Below are 27,166 nucleotides of genomic sequence, written 5' to 3' on the forward strand. Positions count from 1 at the left end.
TTCTGAAAAATGACGCAGCTAGGGCTTCCAGAAACCTTTTCGCATGAAAACGAAAGGGGTTCCTCACTGGAAACATATGCTCCAGAACGCAACAGAGCAGTCCTCCCGGCCCGAAAGCAGTCAGAAACAGCAGATCTAGGAAACGACAGCCGCATGCAGTTCTACCGGCTTCAGATTTGGATCACCAACGGACGCGGCCCTCAAATAGCTCTGATACCATGTAGGAATTTACAGGGTAAGTTCCTCGGAAAGAACACCAAAAGGACACCGCTCACAACCAGATCACAGATCAATACGCCAGTATTTTTGACGTGGTTAAACCCTCAAAGAGGGAAACAGTCCACGGCTGTCCCAACGTGGGTACTACAGGCAATTTTATTAATCAAAGAATGAAAAATTTACATAAGCTTCTCTCATGCACGGATTACCCGAACAATGACCCTCCATGCGCTTTAAATAGAACTCATGGACCAATCGGGTGTCAAGCCACGGATCAAGTGTCGGTAATACCGAGGTGAGAGTGAATCGTCGGATCACTACATATCGTGACCGTCGGATTGTAAGTTACAAAATGTACAACGGTAAAGAAACACACTTTACCTAACTCTATACTAGACCAAGTTGAACTTAACTATTTCCTATGTGTCGGAATATCCTAACAGATACACCCTCTCAATCGCCCAACTCCACTACAAGATTTTCCCCTGAATTGTGGTCAGCATTTACTTCAGTTTGATGGGACAAGACCCATTACAACTCAACAACACTTGGATAAATTTAATTACTTCATAGATTTGGAGGAGGTAGATCATGAAGATGTTAAATTAAGGCTTTTTGCACAAATCTTCTCAGGAGAAGTCAAAAAATGGTTTAGAGTACTCCCAGCAAGAGGCATTGCAAATTTTCAACAGTTCGAGCAGTGTTTCCTTACTAGATGGGAGGTGAAGAAAAATCCTTTACATATTTTGCCGAATATGAAAATTTGAAGAGAAACCCAAGGGAAACAGTGCAGGAATTTTCTGCTAGGTTTAACAGAGTTTATAATTCTATTCCAGTTGAGATCAAGCCACCTCCTGGACTAGCCCTTCTTCATTATCCCGGTGCCTTCGACGCAAAATTTGCTTTTCAGTTAAGAGAAAGAAACCCTGCTACACTGGAAGCCATGCAAAATAATGCCATAGGAGTGGAAACTAACTTGTTGGCTATAAAGGAAAAAATGAGGACTGAAAGGAAGGTAGTAATTAAAGATGAACCCTCTTCTTCATCAGATGTCAAATATTACGTTATGTTGAAAACAATGGATAAGCTAACTCCTCCTAGGGCTAAGCCTTAGCCTCAAATCCCAAACCCTAATTTTAGGAGACCTCAAGGCTCTCAAAACCGCCAAAGAGACCAGAAAAGTCCAGAAGATTAACAGACTGTAAGAGCTCCTTTACTTGAGAGTTTTGTCGATGAAAAGCCTGAAGAAGAAGATCAACAAATTAATTGTTTTGATGATCAGGAAACTCAAGTGTTTTTGACTAAAGAAGAGCATGATAAATCCTTTGAGTCTGTAGAAGAATAAGATGGCAGTCAATTGATGTTTGATTCAGAAATTTATCAGTTGGGTTACAATAATGCAGTGGCCGATCTTCAAAGACAGTACAACCTCAGGGGCAAAAATGTTCCAATTAAAACTCCAACACTGAAGCTTGCAACAGGACAACAACAAGCTGGGCCTAAAAGAGACATACTTAAGAAGGTCGATGACCCAAAGAAGGATGCTCCGAAAAAGGTAGATGACCCAAACAAGGATGCTCTGAAAAAAGTGGATGATGCCAAGAAGGATATGAAGGAGTTGGAAAAGGCCTAGGTATCATTTAATTTAGAGAATGAAATTGGTAAAACGAAAATTCCTATTCCTTTTTCTGAACTATTACAGAATGAGCAATATAGGAAACAAATCATTACAATGGTGAAGGATTCAAAGACTGATCAGATAAACATTAATGCACAAGATTCTCTCAATATCAATGATGATGCTCCTGAGTTTGTATTCAACCCTCACGTAACTAGTGTGAATGATGATGTCCCTCCATTTTATGTTAGTTTAAATATCCATGACATGATCCTGCATAATGCCATGCTTGACTCTGGATCATCACAAAACTTGATGCCTAAGTCAGTGATGGACAATCTGGGGCTTGAGGTTTCTCGGCCTTATAAAGATTTGTTTTCTTTCGATTCGAGAAAGGTCAAGTGCTTGGGATTAATCAAAGATCTTGTGGTAAATCTCACCCAAATTCCTGCGAAAAGTATTGTTATGGACGTGGTAGTAGCAAATATCCCACCCAGGTTTGGCATGTTGCTTTGACAGTCTTGGTCAGCTGGGTTGGGAGGCACCCTACAGATGTATATGTCTTATGCATCCATCCCAGTATTTGGAGAACTAAGGAGACTTTACAGGGAGGTCCAAATGAAATATGTGGTGAGTAGCAAGGCTGAACCGGAAAAAAATCCTCTTTATGCAGTTGACACTAAGCTTGGTTCTCAGATTTTCTATAATGATTTCTACTTTGAAGAAGAGAAACAACATCAAATTCAAGATGAAGTTAAGAAGGAGAAGATACAACCAGCTGAAGATGACGAGATATGGAACATGCACTTTTACGGTTCTACTAGAAAAGATGGTTCAAGGGCAGGTATTTGGATAATTCCTCCAAATATTACTAGTCAACTGCACTCTTTCAAACTGTACTTTGAATGCACCAACAACATTGCAAAGTATGAAGCTCTGATCATTGGACTAAATTGCTGAGAGAGCAGAAAGTAAAGAGGATTTGTGTCTTCGGATACTCAGAGTTGGTTGTCAAGCGGGTCTTGGGCATATATCAAACCAAACAACTGAGGACGAGGGCTTATCGAAATGAGGTATGGGATATGTTTGACAATTTATTTTTAGAACATAAAATTTCTACTGTTTCTAGAGAAGAAAACACAATAGCAAACTGCTTATCTATTGTTGCTAGTGCTTTTAAAATTCCCATTCATCCGAATAGAAAATATGAGATTAATGTAAAGCATAGGCCCTCTATCCCAGACAACATCAAGCATTGGCAGATTTTTGAAGATGATCAGCAGATCCAAAGATTCTTAGAGATGGTTGATGAATTTACAAATACCCCTGTTGATCAGAATGGAGATGAAGAACCAGACTTGAATGCAAAATCATATGTTTTGATGAATGCTATAGCTAGATAAGAAATTATTCAGCTAAGCAACAATTTTATTCCAAGAGGTTTGGTCCCTCTAGAAAGACTGTTTGATAACAATGATGTAGTTGTAAAACCTAGGATTCAGCCAAGTGATAATGAGTTGGAGGATTATAATTTAGGAACAAAGATGATCCTAAGTTAGTTAAGGTGTCTAATTCTTTAAAGGCAGAGCAGAAGCAACAATATGCTGAATTGTTAAAGGAATTTCAGATGTGTTTGCCTGGAGGTATGAAGATTTAAAGGTTTATGAGAAGAACATCATTCAACACACTATTCCACTCAAGGAGAATGAGAAGCCTTTCAAACAAAAGCTTAGAAGGATCAATCCAAAGCTACTGCCATTAATAGAAAAGGAAGTTAAGAGGTTACTTGCTATTAAGATCATTGTACCATTAAGATTTTCTAATTGGATTGCCAATCTGGTTCCGATTAGGAAAAAGAGTGGAGAAATCAGACTTTGTGTAGATTTCAGAAATCTGAATAAGGTTTCTTTGAAAGACAACTATCCGCTACCCAAGATGGAATATATATTGCAGAAAGTGGTTGGTGCTGAGAGGATTTCCATGCTTGATGGTTTTCGGATATAACCAAATATTGGTGAATTCGAGAGATCAAGACAAGACAACATTCACTACGCCATGGGGCACCTTCATGTACTCCAAAATGCCTTTTGGGTTGATGAATGTTGGAGCAACATTCCAAAGGGTGATGGACATAGCATTCGTAGATGAAAAAGATAAGTTTTGTCAGGCCAGGGTAACTCCTCATTTGAACGAGAGAAAACACTGATTGTTTATTTATTCATTAGCTAGCACTTTATTTATACAAATACAAAACGGATCAGTTCATCTTCTAGATGACTGTCCGGCTTCACCTCATCCGTTTCGGATTAGGTGTCATCATTCCCCCCCTTAATCTGAAGGGATGTTGGTGAGTCCAAGCATCATTCTGAATCTTTCAAGCTTTTCTCTTCCAAGCGCTTTGGTGAAGATGTCTGCAATTTGCTCGTTTGTGGAACAATGACAGAGATGGATTGTTTTGGCCTCAACATGATGTCGGATCAGATGATATTTAGTATTGATGTGCTTAGTACGATCATGGAACTTTGGGTTCTTGGCCAACTTTATTGCAGATGTGTTATCAATCATGAGTGGAGTTGATTGTATTTGTTTTACCTGCAAATCTTCAAGAATTTTCCTGAGCCACACAATTTCTTTCGTTGCTTCAGCTGCTGCCACATATTCTGCTTCTGTTGTGGAATCTGCTAGTACTGATTGTTTGCGTGATCTCCAGGAGACAGCTCCTGATCCAAGACTCATAGCATATCCTGAAGTAGATACCCCAGTTTCTTTGTCTCCATCGAAGTCTGAATCAGAGTATCCAATCAAGTTGAAGTCGTCCACCTGTGTATACTTGATTCCAAGGTCTTGAGTTCCCTTCAAGTACCTTAGAACTCTTTTTGCAGCAAACCAATGTCCCTCACAAGGCCTTTGCATAAACCTGGAGAGGATTCCAACAGCAAATGAAATGTCTGGTCTGGTAGTAGTGAGGTAGATGAGACTTCCTACAAGCTGTCTATACTTTGTTGCATCCTCAAATTCCTTTCCTTCAGTAGATGTGAGCTTCAAGTTTTGTTCCATTGGAGTAGAAAGGGGATTGCACTCTGTCATGCCAAATTTGTATAACAAATCTCCAATGTATTTCTTTTGAGAAAGAAATATGGACTTTGGATGTTGGGTTACTTCAATGCCAAGATAGTAATGAACATAGCCCAAATCAGTCATTTCAAAAAAATTTCCTAATTCTTTCTTTATGGATGCAATATAACTTTCATTGTTCCCTGTCATTAAAAGATCATCTACATATACCACAAGATATACAACTGTTTTGCCAACTTTCTTGACAAATAAAGTTGCATCATCAAGATCAAAATGATTGAAGTTGAGTTTCAGAAGATGCTCAGTTAGTTTTTCATACCAGGCTCGTGGTGCTTGTTTGAGGCCATACAAGGACTTCACAAGTTTGCATACTTTGTGTTCATGTCCTTTCACAGCAAATCCTTCAGGCTGGGACATAAAAACATTCTCTTTTAGATCTCCATTCAAGAATGCAGTTTTTACATCCATTTGATGGACTTTCCAACCGTTCTGAGCAGCTAGTGCAAAGAGTGTCCGGATGGTGGCCCATTTTGTTGTGGGAGCAAAAGTTTCCTCATAATCGACCCCTTCCTTCTGTGCAAAACCTTTTGCCACAAGCCTAGCTTTGTGCTTGTCAAGTGAGCCATCAGCTTTGTACTTGTTCTTGTAGACCCACTTGCAGCCAATTGGTTTGGTTCCAAATGGAGGATCAACCAGCTTCCAAGTGCCATTCTTTATGAGGGCATCATACTCCTTCTGCATCGCTTCTTTCCATTCATCATGAGAAGCAGCTTCTTTGAAGGAAGTTGGTTCAAAATCTGTAGACAAGTTCAATTCACAATCATAAGTAACATCCATATCAACAGGTGAATTAGAGTTATCTACATCACCTCCATCTTGTCGGTTTGAATTTCGGGTTCCTGTTTTTCCAATTTCATCAGGATGAACACTTTCAAGTGTATTTGTCAGCCACTTTGGGGGACCTTTCTGAGATGGTCCAGGCTGCTCTGTTGATTGAGTTGGGTCTGAATCAAGATTGAGTCTCCCAATTCTATCAATTACATCACTTAAAGCATCATCCGTTGTTGGAGTGTCATGCAGGGGAGATTGTTCTTCAGAAGGAGATTCCACATGTTGATCTAGTATAGGAATCCCCCTTCAAGATGTGGAATCTGATTATCAAACTCTTGGAATGATTTTGGTTTTGTGAATCTATCCAAGCGATCAAGTTGCCGCTCAACAACACTGTCAGATTTGGATGATTCAAGAAAAATGACATCTCTAGATAAAACAAACTTTTTATTTACTTCATCATAAAGGCGGTATGCTTTAGATGTGTTTGAATACCCCAGGAAGATACACTTACGACTTCTAGCACCAAGTTTGTTTCTATGTACCTTTGGTATTAAAGCATAACAGGTGGAACCAAATATCTTGAGATGTTTTACCGAAGGAACATGTCCATACCACAATTCATAAGGAGTCTTGTTTCTTATAGCACTAGATGGACATCTATTATTTATATATGCAGCACATAGAACAGCATCAGCCCAAAACATTGTCTTTACATTTTTGAAGAAAAGCATGGATCGTACCATATTCAAAATTGTTCTGTTCATTCTTTCAGCTACACCATTCTGTTGAGGATTATAAGGCACAGTTGTTTGATGTTTAATCCCATGTTGGCGAAGATAGTGTTCAAATTCATTTGATGTATATTCTTTTCCATTATCAGTGCGAATAGACCCAATATGAAATTGTGCATCATTTTCAATCCACTTATGAAAATTCTTGAATGTTTGAAAAGCATCAGATTTGTTCTTCAATAAGTAAACCCAACACATTCTGGTGTAATCATCAATAAATGTCATGATATATTTATTTCCATTTGCAGAAGAAACAGGGATTGGACCACATAAATCTGAATGAATAAGTTCAAGCTTCCTATGTGCTCTTGAATGTGAATCATGAAAAGACTGTTTGTTGTGCTTTCCTAGAATGCAAGCATCACATTGTTTATGTTTTCTAGGAATTGTAGGCAAACCAGCAACACCATTTTTCTTCAATAAGCGGAGACTATCATAGTTTAAATGTCCAAATCTAGCATGCCATAATAAACTTGATGGAAGTGTACTTTCATCATGATGAGAAACATATGAAAAATGTTGTGCATGAGCAGAGGTTCCTTGCAGTTTAAGGAGTCTTTCTTCTTCTATACCCCTCATGACAAGTGAGTGGTCAGATGCCTTTCTTACCTCAAGCTTGCCATCAAACATGTGAATGGAGTGACCTTGCTGGCGGATGTGGACCAGAGACAGCAAGTTTCTCTTCAGCTGTGGGAGATATAGAACATGATCCAGAAGAAAGTCTGGAAGACCAGGCAGTTTAAGCCTGATTGTGCCAAGCCCTGATGGCTTGATTTTTGACTGATCTGCAAAGTATACTGCTCCATCAACATTGTTAGTGAAATCTTCAAAAAATTCTTTCCTATAAGTCATATGACAGGTTGCTCCTGAATCAAGCAACCAGTCATTTTTCGAAGAAGCAAGTGAAGCATTAAACAAGTCTTCATTTACTCCAATGTTACATTGTGCCTCAATATAGTGAGCGGATTCAGGTGCTTTACCTTTGTCTGTGTCATCAGTTTTACCTTTCTGCTGATTTCTTCTCTGCTCAACTTTGTCCCATGGTAGCTTGCATGTAGAAGCATCATGTGATCCATTTCGTTTGCAGCGAATGCAATGCAGATCTGCCTTTTCTGCTTGAGGATGTCTGCCCCCCCTGCCTCTGAAGTATCTTCCTCTTCCTCTTCGTCCACCTCTTCCTCTTGTAGAATCTTGAGCAGGTTGCTTTTCTTTATGAGCAAGGCAAACAGTCTCTTCAGAAGATTCAGGGACTGTTTTCTTTCCAAAGGCTTTCTCTCTTTCAGCAAACTTTTTCACAAGAGTGTCAAAGGTTATATATTTAAGATTTCCATTTGCTTGTAAAGACTCAAGATAGTTAGAGTAGGTAGGATAGAGTGCTTTGAGAAAGGCAATAAGAGAGATATCCAGCTCAACCTTAGTGGATTTAATATCATGCACTATAGACTTTATTTCAGAAGCAAGAGTAAGAGGATCATTATTTTTCAGTTCAAGGGTGAAGAGTTTAATCATGAACTAAACAACTTCAAGTGCAGAATGTGTATCATAGAGTTCTTTCAGCTTTTGTAAAGCTTCAAAGGCAGTGGAATAGGATGAAATATGACAACTTACTTCCTCATTTACAGATGCTGCGATCAATGCAAAGGCTTTGCTGTTCTTGTTTTCCCAAATGGCGAGTTCTTTGTCTGATGTGGGCTGCACAGGGTCTCTGTCTTCTTCTCCAACACACACTCCTTTCCACAGTTCATTGTAGATAAGGGTGTGTTTTACCATCCGGGACCATTCAGAATAGTTCTCCTTGCCAGTGAGAACTATTCCGACCATAGAAATGATTGAATACATTCTGTAAAAAAAATCTCTGCCAGAAACACTTCTGTTGATAGAAAACTTCTGCTAGGAAAAAAAATTCTTATATGATAGCCTTATGCATTTTATTTTCTTCTAACATTCCATAGCATATATATATATATCACTGCTCACATATATATCATTGTTCAAAAAACAAAGGGCGCTCAAATACTGCTCACATATATCACTGTTCACTGCTCACATATATCACTGTTCAAAGGGCGCTCAAATACATATAACTGCTCACATATATATCATATATATATCACATGAAAACGCTGTCTCGGTCAAAGTATATACCCACAGCGCTTTTTAAAAAACGCATTCTCAGTCAAAGTATATACCCACAGCTCTTTTAAAAAAACGCAGTCTCAGTTAAAGTATATACCCACAGCTCTTTTTTTTTTTTAAAACGCAGTCTCAGTTAAAGTATATACCCACTCTGAAATGGTTCCTCCAGTACTCGGCCTTGTCTTTGCCTGTTGACAAATGCTGGAATGAAATCTGCAATCTTAAGAGTATAATGCTCATTTCATACCATCCAAATCATAAAAACCTGTCATCAACTGTTATAGTGCCATTCTATCATGCGTTATTGAAACATTTGATTGAATTGATTGACTGTCTAAAATGCATGCACGATTATAACTCAAAATCTGAAGTTCCGAATCAAAGTAGTCAACAGAATTTACATCCGGAGTAAATAACGAATACTTATTCTAAATCCAAAACGATGTAACAATAACGAATATCCAATGAGTATGGTGGCCATCCAACGCAGTCTCGAGAACAGTCTTTAAAAAACGCAACGATACCATTTAGAACAGTCTTTAAAAAAAAACGCAGGAGTCTTCAGCAACAAATTTCTGAGTGTTTTATCTCAGCGGATGAAGGACTCCGCACCATTAAAAAACGCAGTCCACTTGAACAATAGCCCAAACATTTTACAGCAACATTGTTTGGTTTACAAAAACGCAGTCCATCAAATAAACAACGCAGTCCACAGCACTTAGCATACTCATACCTCCATTAACAAAACGATACCTCAGTTTCACCAACACGCAGTAATGAGAAGAGTCTCGCAGCGTCCTTCCAGGAAGTGTCAAGCGCCTTGCAGCTGGATTCAACGTACTGGCAGCAACGTACGTATTGGCAGCAACGTAATGGCAGAGGGCGCAGAGAGCATATGCAGCGCTGGTGTGTCAGATAAACGCTCAGGCAGCGTATTCAGGCTTAGAGGCGCAGAGACAGGTATGTCAGAGGCAGCGCAGAGAGCAGAGGTGGCCAGCAGGAGTTACAGCTAATTTAAGGGATTGGGACCTGAGCTCTGATACCATGTCAGGCTAGGGTAACTCCTCATTTGAACGAGAGAAAACATTGATTGTTTATTTATTCATTAGCTAGCACTTTATTTATACAAATACAAAACGGATCAGTTCATCTTCTAGATGACTGTCCGGCTTCACCTCATCCGTTTCGGATTAGGTGTCATCAAGTTTGTAGTGATTTATCTTGATGACATAATAGTTTTCTCGCCATCGGATCAAGATCACGTAAAACATCTCAGACAAATTTTTCTAAAGTGTAGAAAATTCAGCATATCTCTCAATCCAAAGAAGTCACACTTTGCTATGCAGGAGGGTAGATTATTGGGTCACATAGTTTCCAAAGAGGGAATTAGAATTGATCCAGACAGAGTCGCAGCAATCAAAAAGTTAGAACTGCCAAGAAGTAAAAAGGAAATACAATCTTTCCTAGGTAAGGTTAATTTTCTGAGGAGGTTTGTTCCGAATTTTGCAGAAATTGTAAAGGCAATTACCAACATGCTGAAAAAGGGCAACAAGATTAAGTGGACTGCTTCAGCTCGAGAAGCATTTGATGGAATTAAACATGCATTAACACAAACTCCCATTCTAATAAGCCCAGATTTCTCAAAGAAATTTCTGGTTTTTTCTTTTGCATCTAAACATACCATTTCTGGAGCACTGCTACAGAAAAACAGAGATAATCAAGAACAACCTATTTCTTTTTTCAACAGATCATTAAGGGATGCAAAATTGAAGTACAATATCATGGAAAAATAGGCCTTCACTCTTGTTAAGACATTAAAAGACTTTAGAGTATATATTCTGCATTCTCATGTTAAAGCTTCTGTCCCTAACGGCGTAGTTAAAGACATTTTAAGTCAGCCTAATAGTGATGGAAGAAGAGGTAAGTGGATCGCTAAGCTATTGGAATATGACTTGGAGATCAAGCCAACAAAACTGATTAAAGGCCAGGGCTTAGCAAAACTGATGACAGAGGCAAATGTTGATTCCTTTGGTATAGATTTTTTATCAATATGTTCGAATGACACAGATGACATGATGAATTTAAAAGTGTCTAATGAACTAAAACAATGCCCATGGTACAATGATATAATCTACGTTTTGCAGAATTTAGAGGCTCCACCAAGGACAACCAAAACCCGAGCAAGATCGCTGAAAATGAAAGCAATTAAATATTTTTCTCTCAATGGATATTTGTACTGGAAGGATCCATCATGAATTCTCCGAAATTGTTTAATTGAAGATGAAGCAAAGAGTGTTGTAAAATATTTCCATTAGGGTGTTTGTGGAGGACACCACTATTGGAAGGCTACAATAAATAAGATCCTTAGGCCAGGTTTTTACTGGCCAACTTTATTTTCAGATGTTCATAAGGAAGTGGCAACTTGTTTCAAATGTCAAATCTTTGAAGGAAAAGCTAAGCTATTGTCATTACCTCTCAAGCCTATCTTAGTGGAAACCCCCTTTCAACAATGGGGATTGGACTTCATTGGAGAAATTCACCCAACTTTTTCAGGTCAGCATAAGTGGATCTTGACTGCTACGGGTTACTTCATAAAGTGGATTGAAGCAATTCCAAATAGGAAAGCTACATATAGTGTAGTAATTCAGTTTTTAAAAGAAATTTCCTCTAGATTTGGCCGCCCAAGAAAGATTATACGAGACAATGCTCAGGCCTTCAAAATCCCATAAGATGATCAAGTTCTATGAAGAGTATAATGTCAAGTTGGGCCATTCTACAGCTTACTATCCCCAGGTAAATGGCTTGGCAAAGTCATCTAATAAAAGCCTAATCAAAATTATTAAGAAACTGTTGGAAGACAACAAAACGGCATGGCATACTAAGCGAAAATTTGCTTTATGGGCGGACATAATTAGTACCAAAAGATCAATCAACACTTCTCCATTTCAAATAGTTTATGGTATTGAAGCATTTTTTCCAGTTTCTTTAAGTATACCTGTAATGAGGTTGTTGCAGGAGCATGATGCAGAGCCTAATGACTTTTAAAGAAGAGTCAATCAACTTATTGAAGCTAAAGAAATGAGATAAGAAGTATACAATCAATCAGAGTTGTTCCAGGACAAATTGAAAAAGGTGTTTGATAAAAAGGTGAAAGCAAACAATTTTAAAATTCAGAATACGGTTTTGAGATGGGATGCTAGGATTGAAGATAAAGGGAAGCACAAGAAGTTTTATCATCTTTGGAAAGGCCCCTACAAAATAACTGCATTTCGTGGTAAGAATGCATTCATTCTGGAGGATTTAGAGGGTGAGCTCATCAGTGGAGGCCCAATAAATGGGCATTTTCTAAAACCTTACCTGTCTTGAAAGAGTAATGTTCATTTTCCATTTGTATATATCCATTTTATTTTCAAAGCAGTTGCAGGTGTGGATAACACTTAAAAGGATTTGAAGCCCTGAGTGAAGGCCCTAAGATCCAAACTAGTGTTTGTTAGACTTTGATTTGAAGTTTCATTATAGTGTGCAGTTTTATTTCATGTCAATAAAATAGTTACTTGAAGTAGTGGTACAGAATAAAAAGTTGGCCCAATGGATCAGGCACTGGAGCTGCGAGTTCTTTGTTGCCTCGCCAATTGTAAAATGTTAAATAAAAATGCGTTGATAGATGGATTTTTAGCGCCTATTGTAGATTTGTAAAATAAAATGCGTTCACAACTGGAGTATCAGCGCCAATTTTTAAATTTGTAACATAAAATGCTGACAACTCGAGTATCGATGCCCTTTTGAATTTTCAAATGTCAATATCAAACGCTCACAAAGCACACGTCAGTAGAGGAGCGATAAACGGCGCAAGCGAGCGCTAGCTAATCAAATGGTAACATGTCATATCATAATTTCACATGGGGATATTTTTACTGTTGGATAGTAATCGTTATGGTAAATGAATCGTGTAATTCATCATGTTTATGTATGACTGATTGACTAGCACGTTAAATCTCAAATGTTTCCGGATGGTGTAAGTAATCATATTACCATGAGTTAAAAGTTGTGCATAGTTAATCCTTTGTATTGTTTTATCTATCGAAGTAAAACAATGTTATCCTGCATTCTTGCGATCGAATCCCACTCCCATCTCCGTTGCCTTTGTTCTGGATGGTGGTTATGGGGAAGAGCGGAAATTTGCACAAAGGGGAACCCAAAGGACTCAACATTCTCAAAGCATATCTAGAGGCTTGAGAGCGGTTTTGGGAGGTTGGATGCGATGAATTTTTCTTTCGATGTACATGTTACCATGACGGGGTTGTTAGGGTTTTTGCTGAAGGATTTGATGGCTAGAGGGTTACTGTCAGAGGGATTTCTTTCCCTATCACAGAGGAGGTGGTTACAGAGGCTACAAGGCTCCCTATGGACAGAGAAAGGTGGTTTAAAAGCCACATTTTGGCTGGAATTGATGTGCCATTTTTCTTGAAGGACAAATACAAGGATAGGCCCTGGCGTTCAGACTCTAGAGATACAGAGAGATTGGTTGAAGGGCGAAGGGCACCTGCTCCTAAGGATTGCACAGTCATATTTCACATGTGAGGGACGCTTCAACATAGTCAATTTATATCATTTCCGCTTCCTCGCTCACATTGCAGGACAAGTCAAGATGAATGCCCCTTACTTTTTGTTGATGAGTCTTAAACAAATGTCTGCAAGGGTCAGAGCAAAACCAGATGTTTCCTCTCATTTTATTTATCACAAAGGCTTGATTAAATTGTTAATTGAAAATCATTTAAGAAAAATCAATAGAACATGGGAGCACTTTCTCTTTTGGGGGGGTTTTGTAGAGACTGTCACACCAAAGACTAAGGCCAAAGGCAGAAAGAAAGGAACCAAGAAAATTGTTGAACAACCCCAAACCCTAGAGTAGGGGACTTCATCTATTCGAACCAGAAGCCAGAAGAGAACAAAACCTCCCCCTCCTTTAGTTCCTGAATTGGAAAGGGTTTATACAAGAAGAAGTGGAAGACTTAGAGAAAAGAAGAGTTTGCCCTCTCCCCATGTATCTTCTCCTGCAGAGGTTGAGGTCACTAAGTCAACAGAGGAAACAAAGGTTCAAGCTACTGAACCCGAGACAGAGAAAGTAGAGCCTACTTTAGCTGAGATTTATAGAGAAGGAAGAAGACCACATACTAGACGGCTGAATAAACTCACGCTAAATATCAAACTTAAACAAAACCCTAGGTTGGCAGAATAGGTCATTGAGGTAGATGATACACCTCAAAAGGATTTGATCATTAACAAAGAAAAGCCCTTCAGTTCTAAGATGGCCTAGGGGCAAAGTAAGAAACCTGCTACAGAGGCTAAGAAACCCAGGAAAGGGAGACAAAGCAAGGTTGATATCTTGTTAGAGGCAACCAACAGACTTGGCTGATCATTTTCAGAATAGAGTTTTGTTTTGCCAGCAGTTTTCAAGGGCATCTTGAGCGGGCTTTGACAGTTAGCTTGTCAGTTTTTTTTCTGCTTCATTTTTTATGAGCATTGACAGTGGGATTGTCAGCGCGATTTTGCATAGGTTTTTACGAAGTGCTGACAACTAGTCTGTCAGCGATCCTAGTTTTTCTCTCGATTTGAAAAGGTGTCAGTAAATCCGTCAGTGCTGAAGGAAAAGGCTATTTTGAAGGTAACAAGAAGCATTGTGGAACGAATACAACCCAGATGGAAGGATCTAATTGCCAGATGTCCTTTTTGTGGATCAAGACCATATGTTAGGGGAGAAATTGACACATCGAGCATAATGATAAAGCAAGCCTTTTCGGAATTTCTTGGCAGGATATTAGTCATCAGTTTGATCCTTAATTTTGGCCAGCTCTCCAGCAACAACATGATCTTCAGATACAAAATATTTATATTTTGGTTTTATGATTAAACAATGTAATGCATGTAGTTCTAATTAGAGATATACTTGTCTATTTTTTAATCTTGTAATTAAAGTTTTTGTTGAAAACTTGGTTATGGTTTTGTAATATTCTATAAAGCCGATAATGACAAGTGACCAAGGGTTGGAGATTTTGAAGAACCGTGTATATTGAGTATACCTTTGAGATAATAGAATTTGTTGTGAACAATGTTACTTGTACAATTTGCAGAGATTCTTGTGTGATAAGTTTCTTGTCGGTGTTTCTAGTGTATTCTTTTTCTTCTAAGCCATAAATCTGATTCATAAGTCTTTTGCATTTGGAAATAAGTGATTAAATTCGAACTTTGTCTGTAAGCTCAGATTTACATTTTCCAAATTGCTCATATGTTTTTCAACTTAAATGTCACTCACAGAAATCATCTAGTTGCTCTGTTTTTTATGTTTACTCCCTACTGTCTTCTATCATAACTTGATGATGATTTGTCTAAGAAACCTAAAGTTATCCTGCCTCTGTTAAACTTGTTCATATAGCCTGTAGCTAGCAATTTTATGTCAAAAGACTCCATGCCCAATGGTCCTTGTCCATCTTCCTTCCAAACAAAGTTCATGTGTTACCAACTAAATCTGGCCAATGAGCTAAATTGTCTGCTGCTTAGTGACAGTGAGTAGTGGAGTTTTAGGAGAGATCCCTCTCCAAATTGAAGGGCCAATTTTCAATCTAAAGCAGTTAGAGGTTACCCTCGTTTTTTCCCTCTACAGTCGGGTTTTTTTCTAAGTGATCACTCTCCATATTGAAGGGTCAACTTTCAATCTAAAGCAGTTAGAGGTTACCGTAGTTTTTTCCCTCTACAACCGGGCTATTTTCTAAGTGATAACAGTTTGTTAAAGAACAACTCAAGGTATGTATTAACCTACAAATTTTGTTACAAGGTTATCTTCATAGAAAAGGTATGTTCATTCTCTTTTGAAAATTTCTTTACATTACCGTTATCCTTATGTCTAGGGTTTTGAATAGTAAAGATCGTTGTTAGGGTGATTAGTCATTAGATTGAAATTAGCCTCATTATATTATCATTTGATCATTATTGTGGAACTCGAACTCTTAGGGTTCACTGTAAAACACTAACCTAAGGGTATATCGATGCTAATGTTGAAACCCTTGTCCACTTAAGGGTTGTTGATAAAGTCTAGAACATATCCTATTCTTTTAAAAGTTGACGGTTTTGATAATGTCTTGGTAAAAACCCTAGTCCTTTAGGGTTTGCAGTGAATGTCTAGGTTATATAATGAAACCCTATATTTTTAGGGTTTGGTGATTTAGGGTTCTTGAACAAAACCTTTATAGTAATATCCTAGGAATGAAACCCTAGGTATACATTCGAAACCCTAGTCTGAATAAAATTGTTGTATATCTAACTTTGATGTATTGATGTTTGTGTCCTGGGTTTACCTAGTTCATATGAATGTTGATATGAGATGTTAGTGCATGAAATCCTAGATATGTATATGCGAGTATGATAACCTAATTGTTGATACTCATGTTTTAGTTTGTAAAATCTAGAGTCTGTAAAACTCTAGTAGAGATTGATATTCTAGGAGATGATGATGTTGTTTTTAATTTTTGATATGATTTAGTTTTGATGATAAAATCTAGGGTTTGCAACTAACCCTAGTAGAAGTCTGACATGTAAAAGCATAGTGTTGAAACCTTATATGTATAGTAGAATTGTTATTTGATTGAATTACTGATATCTAAGGCTCTGTGTCTCAAAGATGGAGTCTAGGGTTTATGACAAAACCCTAGCAAGAAGTTGAAGTTTAGTATGTAAAAGATGTGTCTCTTATCAATTATGAACCTAACTAGGTTTAGGTATTTGGTGTCTAAAGTCAAAATGATTCCATTATAGTAATATGACTTTGATATAGTTAACTTCATGCTTTTGTATGTTTGTATTTGGTTGTACTTGCTGTAAATGTGTTGCGGGTACACAATCTTCAAGATGTTGAAGATGTTTGTGATTGAAGATGTTTATAATAATGAGCATGATGAAAGGAAGCTATAAGAATGATGATGATCAAGATGACCTTGATGCCATAAGAAAGATGAAGCCTTGAAAGAATGAAGTTTCTCCAATGTTATGAAGTTGTTAATCTCTCTAGGGTGAGAGGGAGCCTGGATAGAAGAAATAGTACATTTCCCCAATTGAGAGGGAGGGTATATTATGATAGTCATGATGGATACCTTGAAGAAGAAATCGAAGAATGAATGAAGACTACAAAATAGATTTGCAATGTACTGAGGATGTATTTGATACCACTAAAGAAGTGAAAGAAGAAGAAAGCTTCCGACAATTTGTATATGAATAAGTGGCATCAGGATGATTGAGGACCCCGAAGGTTTGTGTTTACTTGTATGTATATTTGAAAGTTTATTGTTGATTGGGGTTTGTGTTTGTATAGGTAAATCTCTCCACAAGAAGGTTGAATACTTTGGAAGCATGCTTGGACAAATGGATATATCTAGTTTATTAGGGAGAGATAAAGCATCTAATGGTGGATGCTTGGGAGGACATCTGGACAGCCTATGTGTTGATTTCTAGATCCTAAAGAGGGAGGGTGGTGTTGGTCTTGGAGCTCTGACCTTGGATATGCACCTAGATCCCTGGGTTGATGGTTAGCAAGTAAGCGTGATGGTACTTAGACTGGATGAAAGCTTTAGTCCATCGTAGCCCCACTAGGATAGATTACCCTAGTCAAGAACCCGGATAGGTTACCCTGGTCAGGAATCTAGTCCGTAGCACTGAGTGTGCTAGAACTCTTCGTAGTTCATTTCATTTTGAAATCTTCCATGTACTCTTATATATGTAATTATGAATACCTCCCTAGTTAAGAGGGAGTGTTGAAGAATGTAACTAGCTTCGGTCTTCATAATTGTACTTGTTAAAAATAAAATTTATTATTAAAGAAAATGGCTTATTAAATCATGGGTTTCATGCTTGGGTCAAAGTTTTCTAGGTCAAAGCCTCCATTGAAGGCTTCTAGGTTTTGTCTTGAGTCATTAGAGTCATTGTCATTTTTATTAGACCCTTCTTGGGCTTTTGTATCATGTAAAAAGAATTATTTTTGAGTCAAAAAGGTAATTTGTCACCTCCACACCAAGTCGACCTTGTCCCCAAGAAGTCGGCCTACATAAGGGCAATTCGACCAGCAGAAAGGTGATTCGGCCTATTTGTCACATTCATTTAACAAGTTCGATCTTCAAGCAAGTGAAGCAGAAAAAGAGTGTGAAGTAGCTGGAAGAGGATGAAGTTGCTGGGAAGACCTAAATCAAAGTTTCTAGGTTATCTATCTCTCACACGTGCATAGTTTTTGGGGCCGAAAATCTATGTTTACTACAGGTCCGAAATTCTGTTGCTGGGGTCGAAGTTCTGTTGCTGGGGGGCCGAAATTTTGAACTGAAGTTGTTGTTGGGGAGCTGTCACTTGGAGTATTTTGTGAAGATCATCTATTGCAGGGAAGGGCTGACTTGGTGGTTGGAGGAGGTCTTTGTCTAGGTCTAAGAAGTTTGGAAGTGTCTCATCTTGAATTGAATCTACTAAGGAAGAGTTATTTATTGGTTTTTCCCCTTATAGGGGTTTTGCCCTGGCTATGCGCCTACATCTTGTGTCTCTTGTTTTTGTGATCTTCATACACATATAATTTGGTAATTGCTTGATGAAAGATAAACTAATTAAGAAGTAAAAGAGGCCAACATAATTCACAAGTAATTATCAGGAAAGAGGAATCAAACCTTAAATCCTACTAGTATTGATATCTCAACACCAAAAAGCCTTTTATAAAGTTGGATGTAAAATTTGATTTGCCCATGTTTAACAGAGAATCTAATACAGAAAAGCTAAACAATTGGATCAGATAGATTGAAGTATATTGTCGAATACAATAGATCAAAGAGGATGAGGCAAAGATCCAGTTAGCATCTCTTTGACTGCGAGACACCACTCTTGTATGGTGGGAGAGCAAACTTCAGAAAGGTAGCAAGCATATGGGTAAACTCATCTTTTCTTGGTTGGAATTTGTTTCTGCATTAAAAGGGCAATTTTATCCATTGGGATACCGACAAAAAGACATGATGGATGGCAACATTTAAGACAAGATAAAGGCTAGATTGTTCAAAGTTTCACAAAAGAGTTTAGGAAACAAGCATTAACATTAAATATTACTATAGACTCACATGATACTTTGATGAAATATATTGGCTATTTACATAGTTACCTTTGGCATTCATTGTTGATGTTTGAATCCACTACTCTTGATGAAGCTAGTGTGAAAGCTATTCACCTTGAAAATAGGGGAAAGCATGAACAAGACGACCATGCAAAGAAGACAACGACAACAAAGAAAAAGGAAGAAAAACCCTCTTGCACTCATTGTAAGAAAGAAGGGCATGATGAGGAGCATTGTTGGAAACTGCATCCAGAATTGAAGCCTAAGAAGTATGGTGGCAAAGGGAAGTATAAAATTGTTGCTATAGTGCAACATGACCTGGGTTTTGATTCAGGCGATGAGATGAAGATCACAGCTGTTGGGATTGTAGGTGTTGGACCAATGATGGGCAGAACATCAAAGAATGCATGGCTCCAAGAACTTGAGGAGATCAACCAAAGCATTCAAGTAGAGAATGTTGAACTAAGAAGACTTCTACAAGAAGCAGAAGAGGAGAAGCAGGGATTGCAACTTCAATTACAAGCCACAAAAGAGGCCTTGGAAAAGTTGAAGTGCAGTGAAGGCTTAGTGAAGCCATCATCACCTACTTTAGAATTGGCAACTGAGGTAAACAATGTCAGTGATTTTTTAGTTTCATGTTCTCATTATAATGATGATTTTGGTGCATTTGAAAAGCACACTACAAGAATTGGTTCAAAGGTAATAAAGAAGATGGGATATGAACGAAAGGGCCTAGGAGTTAATGGCCAAGGCATTGTGAATCCCATCCAAGTGGTGGAACTACCTTGATATGCAGGATTGGGCTATGTCAGAGAGGAACTTGAAAGACATTCCAAACCCACGGAGACGGGAGTCTTCAAGTGAGAAGGCTGAGTCAGTACAAGATGTTGAAAGCACATCGCAACATTCTAGTGATAGTGAGCATTTCAAGGGAAGTGCTAAGGCAAGTTCTCCCAATTGGGCTTGCACCAAAGACATCCGTTCAAGGAAGGATATGTCACCCAAGAAGCAGACACAAAAGAAGGTCAAGAAAGTCTGGAGGAAGAAAAGCCATTGCAACAGGGGTGGACATAAAAAATCCACATGTTGGAAGCTCCATCTAGATATGCCCAAAGAAGGACCGAGAGCATATGAAAGCACCTGTGAAGGAACCAGCCGATGAAGTAGTTCAACAAGGAAGCCAACTACAAGAAGAAAGCCCATTATCTTGGTTAGGTAAGATATGGGTAGCATTTTTAAGTAGTTGAGTATGGCCACCATTGTAAATCACATGTTGCTTTTAAAAACCCCATAGATGGGAAAAAACTTGTAAAAGTGATGAGGTGTATAACATCACTTATGAATGCAACATAGTGATATTTTGGCCTTTAGTTGGATAGCAAAGGGTATGGGTTCTATTGTAAAAACTTGACCATGAGTGTTTTATAAACTCTTGGCAAGTATGGTCTTGTTTGGAATCTTGCAAGTTGGACATGTATTGGCAGCTACAGATTTGCATATGGATACAGGTGTCGACTTCATCATTCTTGGTTCCAAAGTATAAAGGTGAAGGAAAGAAAAGGTGGCCTGTCAGAGACATTTGTTATGCAGATCAAGATTGCAGTACTGTTTATACTTTTAGAGGACCAAAAGTCCTTTAGTGGGGAGGAATGATCTAGGAGTATCCCTAATGGCCCAAAAGACAAAGTCTTCAAAATTCAGGGAAACCAATACCAAGTTTAAGAGCTCGTCACAAGGAATCCAACGACGCAAATGGCGCCTCAATCCAACTTCATAGGAGAAAGTTACTCCCATCTGAAGTTTGAAACAAACAGTAAAAAAAATTGCATATTGGTACCACATGGTGCCACGTGGCATTCCCTCAGGTTGCCACATGGCAGCCCTGTCAGCAGCACAACAGGTAGTACGAATTGATATTGCACCATCCAGCAACACCACATGGCACCACTTGTTGACCTCAGTGGCACATGGTGGCAGTGATGTGGACTAACCAGCGGTCGCCATGTGGCCCAATCATTGGGTGCCACATGCACCTCGTGGTTAGCCACTCAGGTCGACCAATTATAAAAAGAGGAGTAACGGACGGGGGTCGAACCCCCAACCTTGTCGACACCATTCCAAACCAACTAAACTACTGACCATTGCACCAACAACTTCATTGTCAAAGATAGGGTGGTCGAACAAATATTTTAAGGGGTTGTTTGTAGTATTTTTAAAATAAAAAATGGGGGTCGGAGGCCCACCGGTTTGACGTTGGGACCCCTGCCCAATGGATGCCACACAATGTTTTATGAATGGTTAGTGCATAAGGTTATGCTGCGAGATCAAAATATGTGCCCAACAAAAAAATAATTTGGTTAACTGTTATGGTACAATGGTCCAACGATTTGAATTTGTTTAAACAACAGTTTAATTTGGTGGGTTCCAAACTATTATGTAATATTGTTCGACGGATATATATATCTATATATATATATAGCAAATGGGTGTACACCAAAATGGGGGTCCGTGGGGTTTGAACCCGCGACCCCCGCCAACAAACCATTTTAACATATCATATGCCAACTGAGAGTCCAAACGCCAGGGCTTTGGTTAGTCTACCAACCATGGATTATTTAAACTCGTTCATTTCATTCAAACATAATAGAGGACTGGCGGGAGGCTGTTGAACCAGAACAGTTAGGAACCCTGTGCGCGACGGAACCAGGCCAGGGGCAAAACCTTGTGGCACAAATTTTGAGAGAATATTCCTAGGGGAATATCCCTAGAAGGAATCTGCGGTGGAATCTAAAAACTTCTTTGAGGGGCCCGAGTTGACATTGATAGAATATAGTCAAGTTTATACTCAAATTACTTGGAATTTTGAGAGGATTTCACTGGTGTAGTTTGTTTGTGGATCTGAGTAGCCCATTTTCAAGTCACTCCCAGTATTGGAGGTATAATGATGTATTTTGCCATGTACTCATTTTCACTTTTGCTTGAGATGAATGAAGCGTCCTCCCCACTATCGAAGCAGGGCCCGGAGATGTAGTCCACATTGGACGAACTCCATTATCAAATATTGTGTGCATTGTCTCTAGGATCTCCTTTATATTGCTTCTTCTTTAAGTGTTTGCATACATGTTTTTTCATGCAATTCTGAAAACATCAATCAAGAAAAGATCCCAGATCATTCAATTCTTTTGATTTTTGCTGATTTTTGCAAAAAAGATTTTAATACAGATATTGCTGCTATAAGATCGCTGACATGAGGTCTTCCAAATAATATCAACTTTCTTATCTTGGTTTACTGTCGAAGTTTACATATGCTTGTTAGATGTCTTTGGCTGATTAGAAAGCATTGTTAAGAAGATTAAGCTTTATTAATTGGAAATCCTTGTAGAAAATATTAAGTCTTACTCCTGTATTTGTATCTGCAGATAACTTGGTGGGCAGAGGTGGATATGCAGAGGTCTACAAAGGAGTTTTATCTGATGGGCAGATGATCGCAGTTAAGAGACTGGCAAAAGCAAACACAGATGAACGAAAAGAAAACGAATTTCTAACAGAACTAGGAATTATTGGGCATGTATGCCATCCCAACATAGCCTCATTGATAGGGTGCTGCATAGAGAACGGTCTTCATCTCATATTCCATTTCAATGTACATGGTAGCTTGGCTTCGCTCCTTCATGGTAATTATCCAAATTGTCCTGAGATGGTTTGTAAGATGTGGATGTGCAATCTTCCCAAGGCGTGACTAGTTGTGTTAATTTCATTCTGCTACTGAAAAACCGCCAATTGCATTCAAAATCATCTTCTGAAGTTAACAGAGGCTTGTCTGGTTGGTTAAACGATGGTGGTCATATCTCCCCTAGCAAATGTTAGCCCCTTGCCATCATGGCCATGAAATCTGGCAAGATGTGATGGATCAAGCTTCTAGCTAGCGTGCCAACAGCTTACACAGAGTTTTACAAAAAATATCATCTCCTGAAGCGCAAGATGGAGACCACCATTTTTAAATTATTTTTCTATAAGGGCAAACTTACAGTTATAGCTCATTGCCGATTAGATTTCTGTTTAGGTTTTCCTAACAGAAAAGCAAGAACCTAAATTGAGAAACATTTTTTGTATTTTGTTTACAATTTCATGATTTGGAGTGCTTTCAGCTTTATTTCGTGTTCAAATCAATTGCTGAAACTCCACTTTGATTACCATATTGCATGGACAAGCAGTGCATTAGTATTCTAAAATCGCAAAGTAAATTTATCTATGAAAAACAGGTACCAAGACTAGGGTGCTGGAATGGTCAATTAGGTACAAGGTAGCAATTGGAACAGCACGGGGGTTGCATTATATACACAAATGCTGCCAGCGACGCATCATCCATAGAGATATAAAGTCTTCAAATGTCTTGCTAGGCACGGATTTTGAACCACAGGTAACCCAACTCAAATGTATACTTGCAATAAAATGGAACACATATGCAATCTTTTGGTAGGAAACCCATTTGAAAACCATGGTAAATTCAATTTGATCGGACAAAAGCACAATAGAAGATACCTTCACATATCTCTCTGTTTAGGATATTGTTGACTCATATATATTTCATCTCAATGCAAAAATGTTTCCAAAGAATGATAATTCTTGTAACTATGCTTGTATTCTGATTGTCATTGATAGTAGAAGTACTTGAATATCTAATTTTTGGTTTATAATCTTATCGTTGTTTTGACCTTTGCAGATTTCAGATTTTGGATTGTCAAAATGGCTTCCAAAACAGTGGACTCATCATTCTGTAACTCCAATTGAAGGAACTGTTGGGTTCGTAGTTTTTTAGTCTTCCACCTCTACCTCAAATCTTACATTACTAATGCCCATAATGGCTTGTTTTCTTTACAGGGTTGTGATATAATGCGATAAATTTCTCTAACAGGTACTTGGCACCTGAGTATTTCCTGCATGGGATTGTCGATGAGAAAACTGATGTCTTTTCATTTGGGGTGCTATTACTTGAGATTATCTCAGGTCGTAGACCAGTTGATGCTTCTGAGCAGAACATATTGTCTTGGGTGAGTACAATTGTTTGTCTGTAAGCAACTATGTTTTACCCACAAACTTAACAAAAGCATGCCCCATCAAAAGATAGATGCCTTTCCTAGTTAACTTTCTAGTTCTGCATAGAAGGCCATTTACTAACCCATGGACGTGCGCATGTATAGTTGTGACATGTGATGGCCTAATACAATGAAGATTAAATCATAATAATATCTCTGTGTCAAATTCATTTGTTTGCATTGAAAAATCAAGTTGAGGGGTTTCGGTACTTGGATTCTTCTTAATACCATTGAACGTCTTTGTTGAATATAATTGACCGAATAAATCAAAAGCAACAAAAGATAGTTGGTGGATAAGTGGATTTATGCCAAGTTTGACTGCATTTGGTCCAGGCCAAACCCTTAATGGAGTCTGGAAACATTCATGAACTAGTAGATCCACGGCTTCAAGGTCAATATGACACTCATCAGATGCAGAGAATGGTGTTAACTGCTTCACTCTGCGTAAGACATTCAGCTATCTGGCGGCCATCAATGAATGAGGTGTTTTGATTCATCTTTCAGAATTCAAGTTCTCATTGGCACACCCGGATTTGTTATCTTATCTCTTTTCTTTAAATTATTTCAACTCTTGGCAATATTGATATTGATTTTCCACTTGGCAATGTTGTTGTTGATTTTTCCGTTCAGGTGTTACAGTTATTGATAGAAGGTCAAAGTAATGAGCTAGCGGATTATTGGAAAATGCCAACATCCTTGATAAATGAAGATGATGATGACTTCTGGGGATTTGGGGAATCGGAATCTGAATGTGCTGATGCGAATAGAACCATATAATAGAGAAGCCTCCTCAGAACAACTGTGATTTTAATTTGTTTTCTAAGCAACCAGAAATTGCTTATCTAACACTGAAGCTTGTATCTAACTGGTTAAGGGTAATAGAATGCTGCTCGTAGAACTATTTGTTTGGGAGGTAGGGAGTTCCCTTGGAAAATAATTTGAGTCCATTTGGATGCACAAAATGTGGTAGATGTCACTGGTCAGTAACTTCTTCCTCTCTGGTAAATATATTACTGACAAAGGAGCATCATCACTTTGATATTTAGGTGATTATGTCTGTTGATGTTTGTTTTCCACTTTGATTATCCCATGGCATAAAACTACCTAAAAAACTGGGAAGACAATGCTTGATAGACCCACCTGTGACACATTGCAATAATAATCATTCCGAAATCGAGCAATGCCTTGTAAACAATGATTGTGCTTGGGGACAAGTGGATCATCCGACAAGCTGGGTGGAGTATGTGGTAACTGGGATTTCTTTCTTATGGAGATGTGGCCATCATGCCACTTTTTATAATGCTAGCATATCTTTCACCCTGGCAAGTCTCTCTCTTCAGAACAGATTTGGCTATTCAGATCGCTGCTAGAATGGCTATTCTCTCCAAGCGGGTGCCAAGGCGGATATGCTAGTCCTTCTTGCTTGTGTATGCAGGGGTGTCTGGTGTAACCACTGTGTGGGGCACTGGATATGTTACCATTGATGTTCTTGCTTGATTTTTCAAGAAATACATGATGCATTTTCAAGGAAAAAAGTGACTCCCCATTTTTGAAGCTATAGTACCTGTTAATTGATATGTAATATATGATATATACTTGATTTTTATTAATATAAAACAAAAAACAAAAGTCTCCTAATTTCTGAAGCGATATTACCTGACATTGTTGGATATTAACAAGAAACCAAGAAAGTAACTTTTCTAATTAATCAAATCACCACCAAAATAGTGAATTTAAACCAAAATAGGTCAAAAAAATTAGAACAATTAGACAATTTCTTATTGATGAGGTCATTAGTCAAATGCAGAACCAAATTTGATAAAAGCAACCCATATAAACTTATATGATGGCTATTAATCTGATTTCAGGTTGTGCATGAAAGCCTATGCGTGTGACATCCACTAATCAAAATTGCATCTGGATTCAGTTCTGATAGTGAGTAGGACCAAGAGAGTGTCCTATTTGTTATTTCTTTTGCGATAATTAATGAATTACAATATTACTTGCTGTTACACATTGATGAATTTATAGCTAATGTTCAACACTGGGTAGGGAAACTGTGGCCTGCACATACAGTGCACGATAGCCTTGAAACAATTGGTAGAACCTCAGGTTGACAATTAAATGTGGATTGGGTGAATTGCATGATTCATACTTGGACACCAACAAAGGCCTTGAAGCAGTTCAAGCAAGGTGAACAAGGGAAAGAGATCTAGAGGGAGAAATTGTTTTTCAGCAGCAAACTCCATTAACTAAGCCTCCTTCTCAGCAGTTACCCGCACTAAAGTGGAGATTATTCCAGCAAATCCAACTTCAAAGATCTTTCTTGACATTGAAGAGATCCCTTCGATGGATATTTTTTACAACCCTGCGCACAAAGCGGTGGTAAAAAGAGGAAGGAAGAAAAGGAAGATAGATGATTCCCAGGCCTTAGTCCCAGGGAAAACTTCACAAGCTTCTCCTTTTGAAGTTCTTTGGAAAGGTACTTCAACTGCCCCTGCTGATGAACTTGGAAAGTTAACTCAATTCATAAGTGCATATGCTTCTGCCACCATGGACAAAGCCATTGAAGTACAAGAATTGCTAAGGGAGGAGGATGAGAAGATTGCCTCTTTGATCAAACACTCATCAATAAGGAAGAACAACTGAGAACACAATGGAAAACTCAATTATATCAAAAGGAGATTGCACTGGCAGAGCTGCAAAAACAGTTCAATCCCCTTCAGATTCAACATGCAAAGGAGGTCAAGTCAAAAGATAAAAAAACTCTGAGAATCTTAGCATAAGAGAAATCAATTATAGGACAGGACACTTCAGCTGAAGGATTTCAAACAAGAGGTCCATGATTTGAATGCATGGCTACAGAGGCAACAACAGTTGTTTTGTGAGAAATTGGGTTTGATCTAGGAACAATTCAGATTGGGAAATGCTTTGACTAATGAGTTAGTAGAAATGATCATGTTTTGATGAAGCCATGAAGGATCTCACTGAAATGTTAGAATGGCAAGATAGTGTTGAGGGGAGGAAATCCAACTTTCCCAAAATCAATGCAATGCATAAATCAGTGATTCTTAAGGGATGGAAAGCCAGGATACATCCAGTTAAAAAACTCATCAGTGATGCTCGTAAAATGTCAAATGCCCTAGTTGAATCCATCAATGATTCCCTACTCAAATTGAATCTCATCTCCAGTTGTCCAGAGGATTCCCTGCCAAATGTGGAGAGCTTTCTTAAGAATTAGCTTGAAAAAGGGGTCGAGGTCACAAAGAGA

At 38.4% G+C, this 27,166-nt stretch overlaps 1 protein-coding gene across 1 annotated transcript; it reads left to right on the forward strand.

The window, feature by feature from the left end:
• Nucleotides 1-9,449: 9,449 nt before the first annotated feature.
• On the forward strand, nt 9,450-25,455 carry LOC149185550 (putative receptor-like serine/threonine-protein kinase At5g57670). The gene is made up of 8 exons (XM_089409078.1): nt 9,450-9,633; nt 10,183-10,328; nt 22,182-22,473; nt 23,062-23,219; nt 23,523-23,602; nt 23,715-23,850; nt 24,229-24,378; nt 24,526-25,455. The coding sequence occupies exons 1-8, from the start codon at nt 9,450-9,452 to the stop codon at nt 24,670-24,672; spliced, it is 1,293 nt and encodes a 430-aa protein (XP_089265204.1). The 3' UTR covers nt 24,673-25,455.
• Nucleotides 25,456-27,166: the final 1,711 nt, after the last annotated feature.

This window comes from Pinus tabuliformis, chromosome 3_1 (genome assembly GCF_031772625.1).
Source record: "Pinus tabuliformis cultivar Carrire ecotype Pingquan chromosome 3_1, CPIR1, whole genome shotgun sequence".
Classification (NCBI taxonomy): domain Eukaryota; kingdom Viridiplantae; phylum Streptophyta; class Pinopsida; order Pinales; family Pinaceae; genus Pinus; species Pinus tabuliformis.

Bases quoted from the DNA above. Each gene is read 5' to 3' on its own strand.
- LOC149185550 (XM_089409078.1), top strand. From the start codon at position 9,450: ATGAGAAGAGTCTCGCAGCGTCCTTCCAGGAAGTGTCAAGCGCCTTGC. The intron at 9,634-10,182 runs GTATGTCAGAGG...CGAATTTTGCAG, and splicing joins GCTTAGAGGCGCAGAGACAG to AAATTGTAAAGGCAATTACC. The intron at 23,851-24,228 runs GTGAGTACAATT...CATTTGGTCCAG, and splicing joins AGCAGAACATATTGTCTTGG to GCCAAACCCTTAATGGAGTC.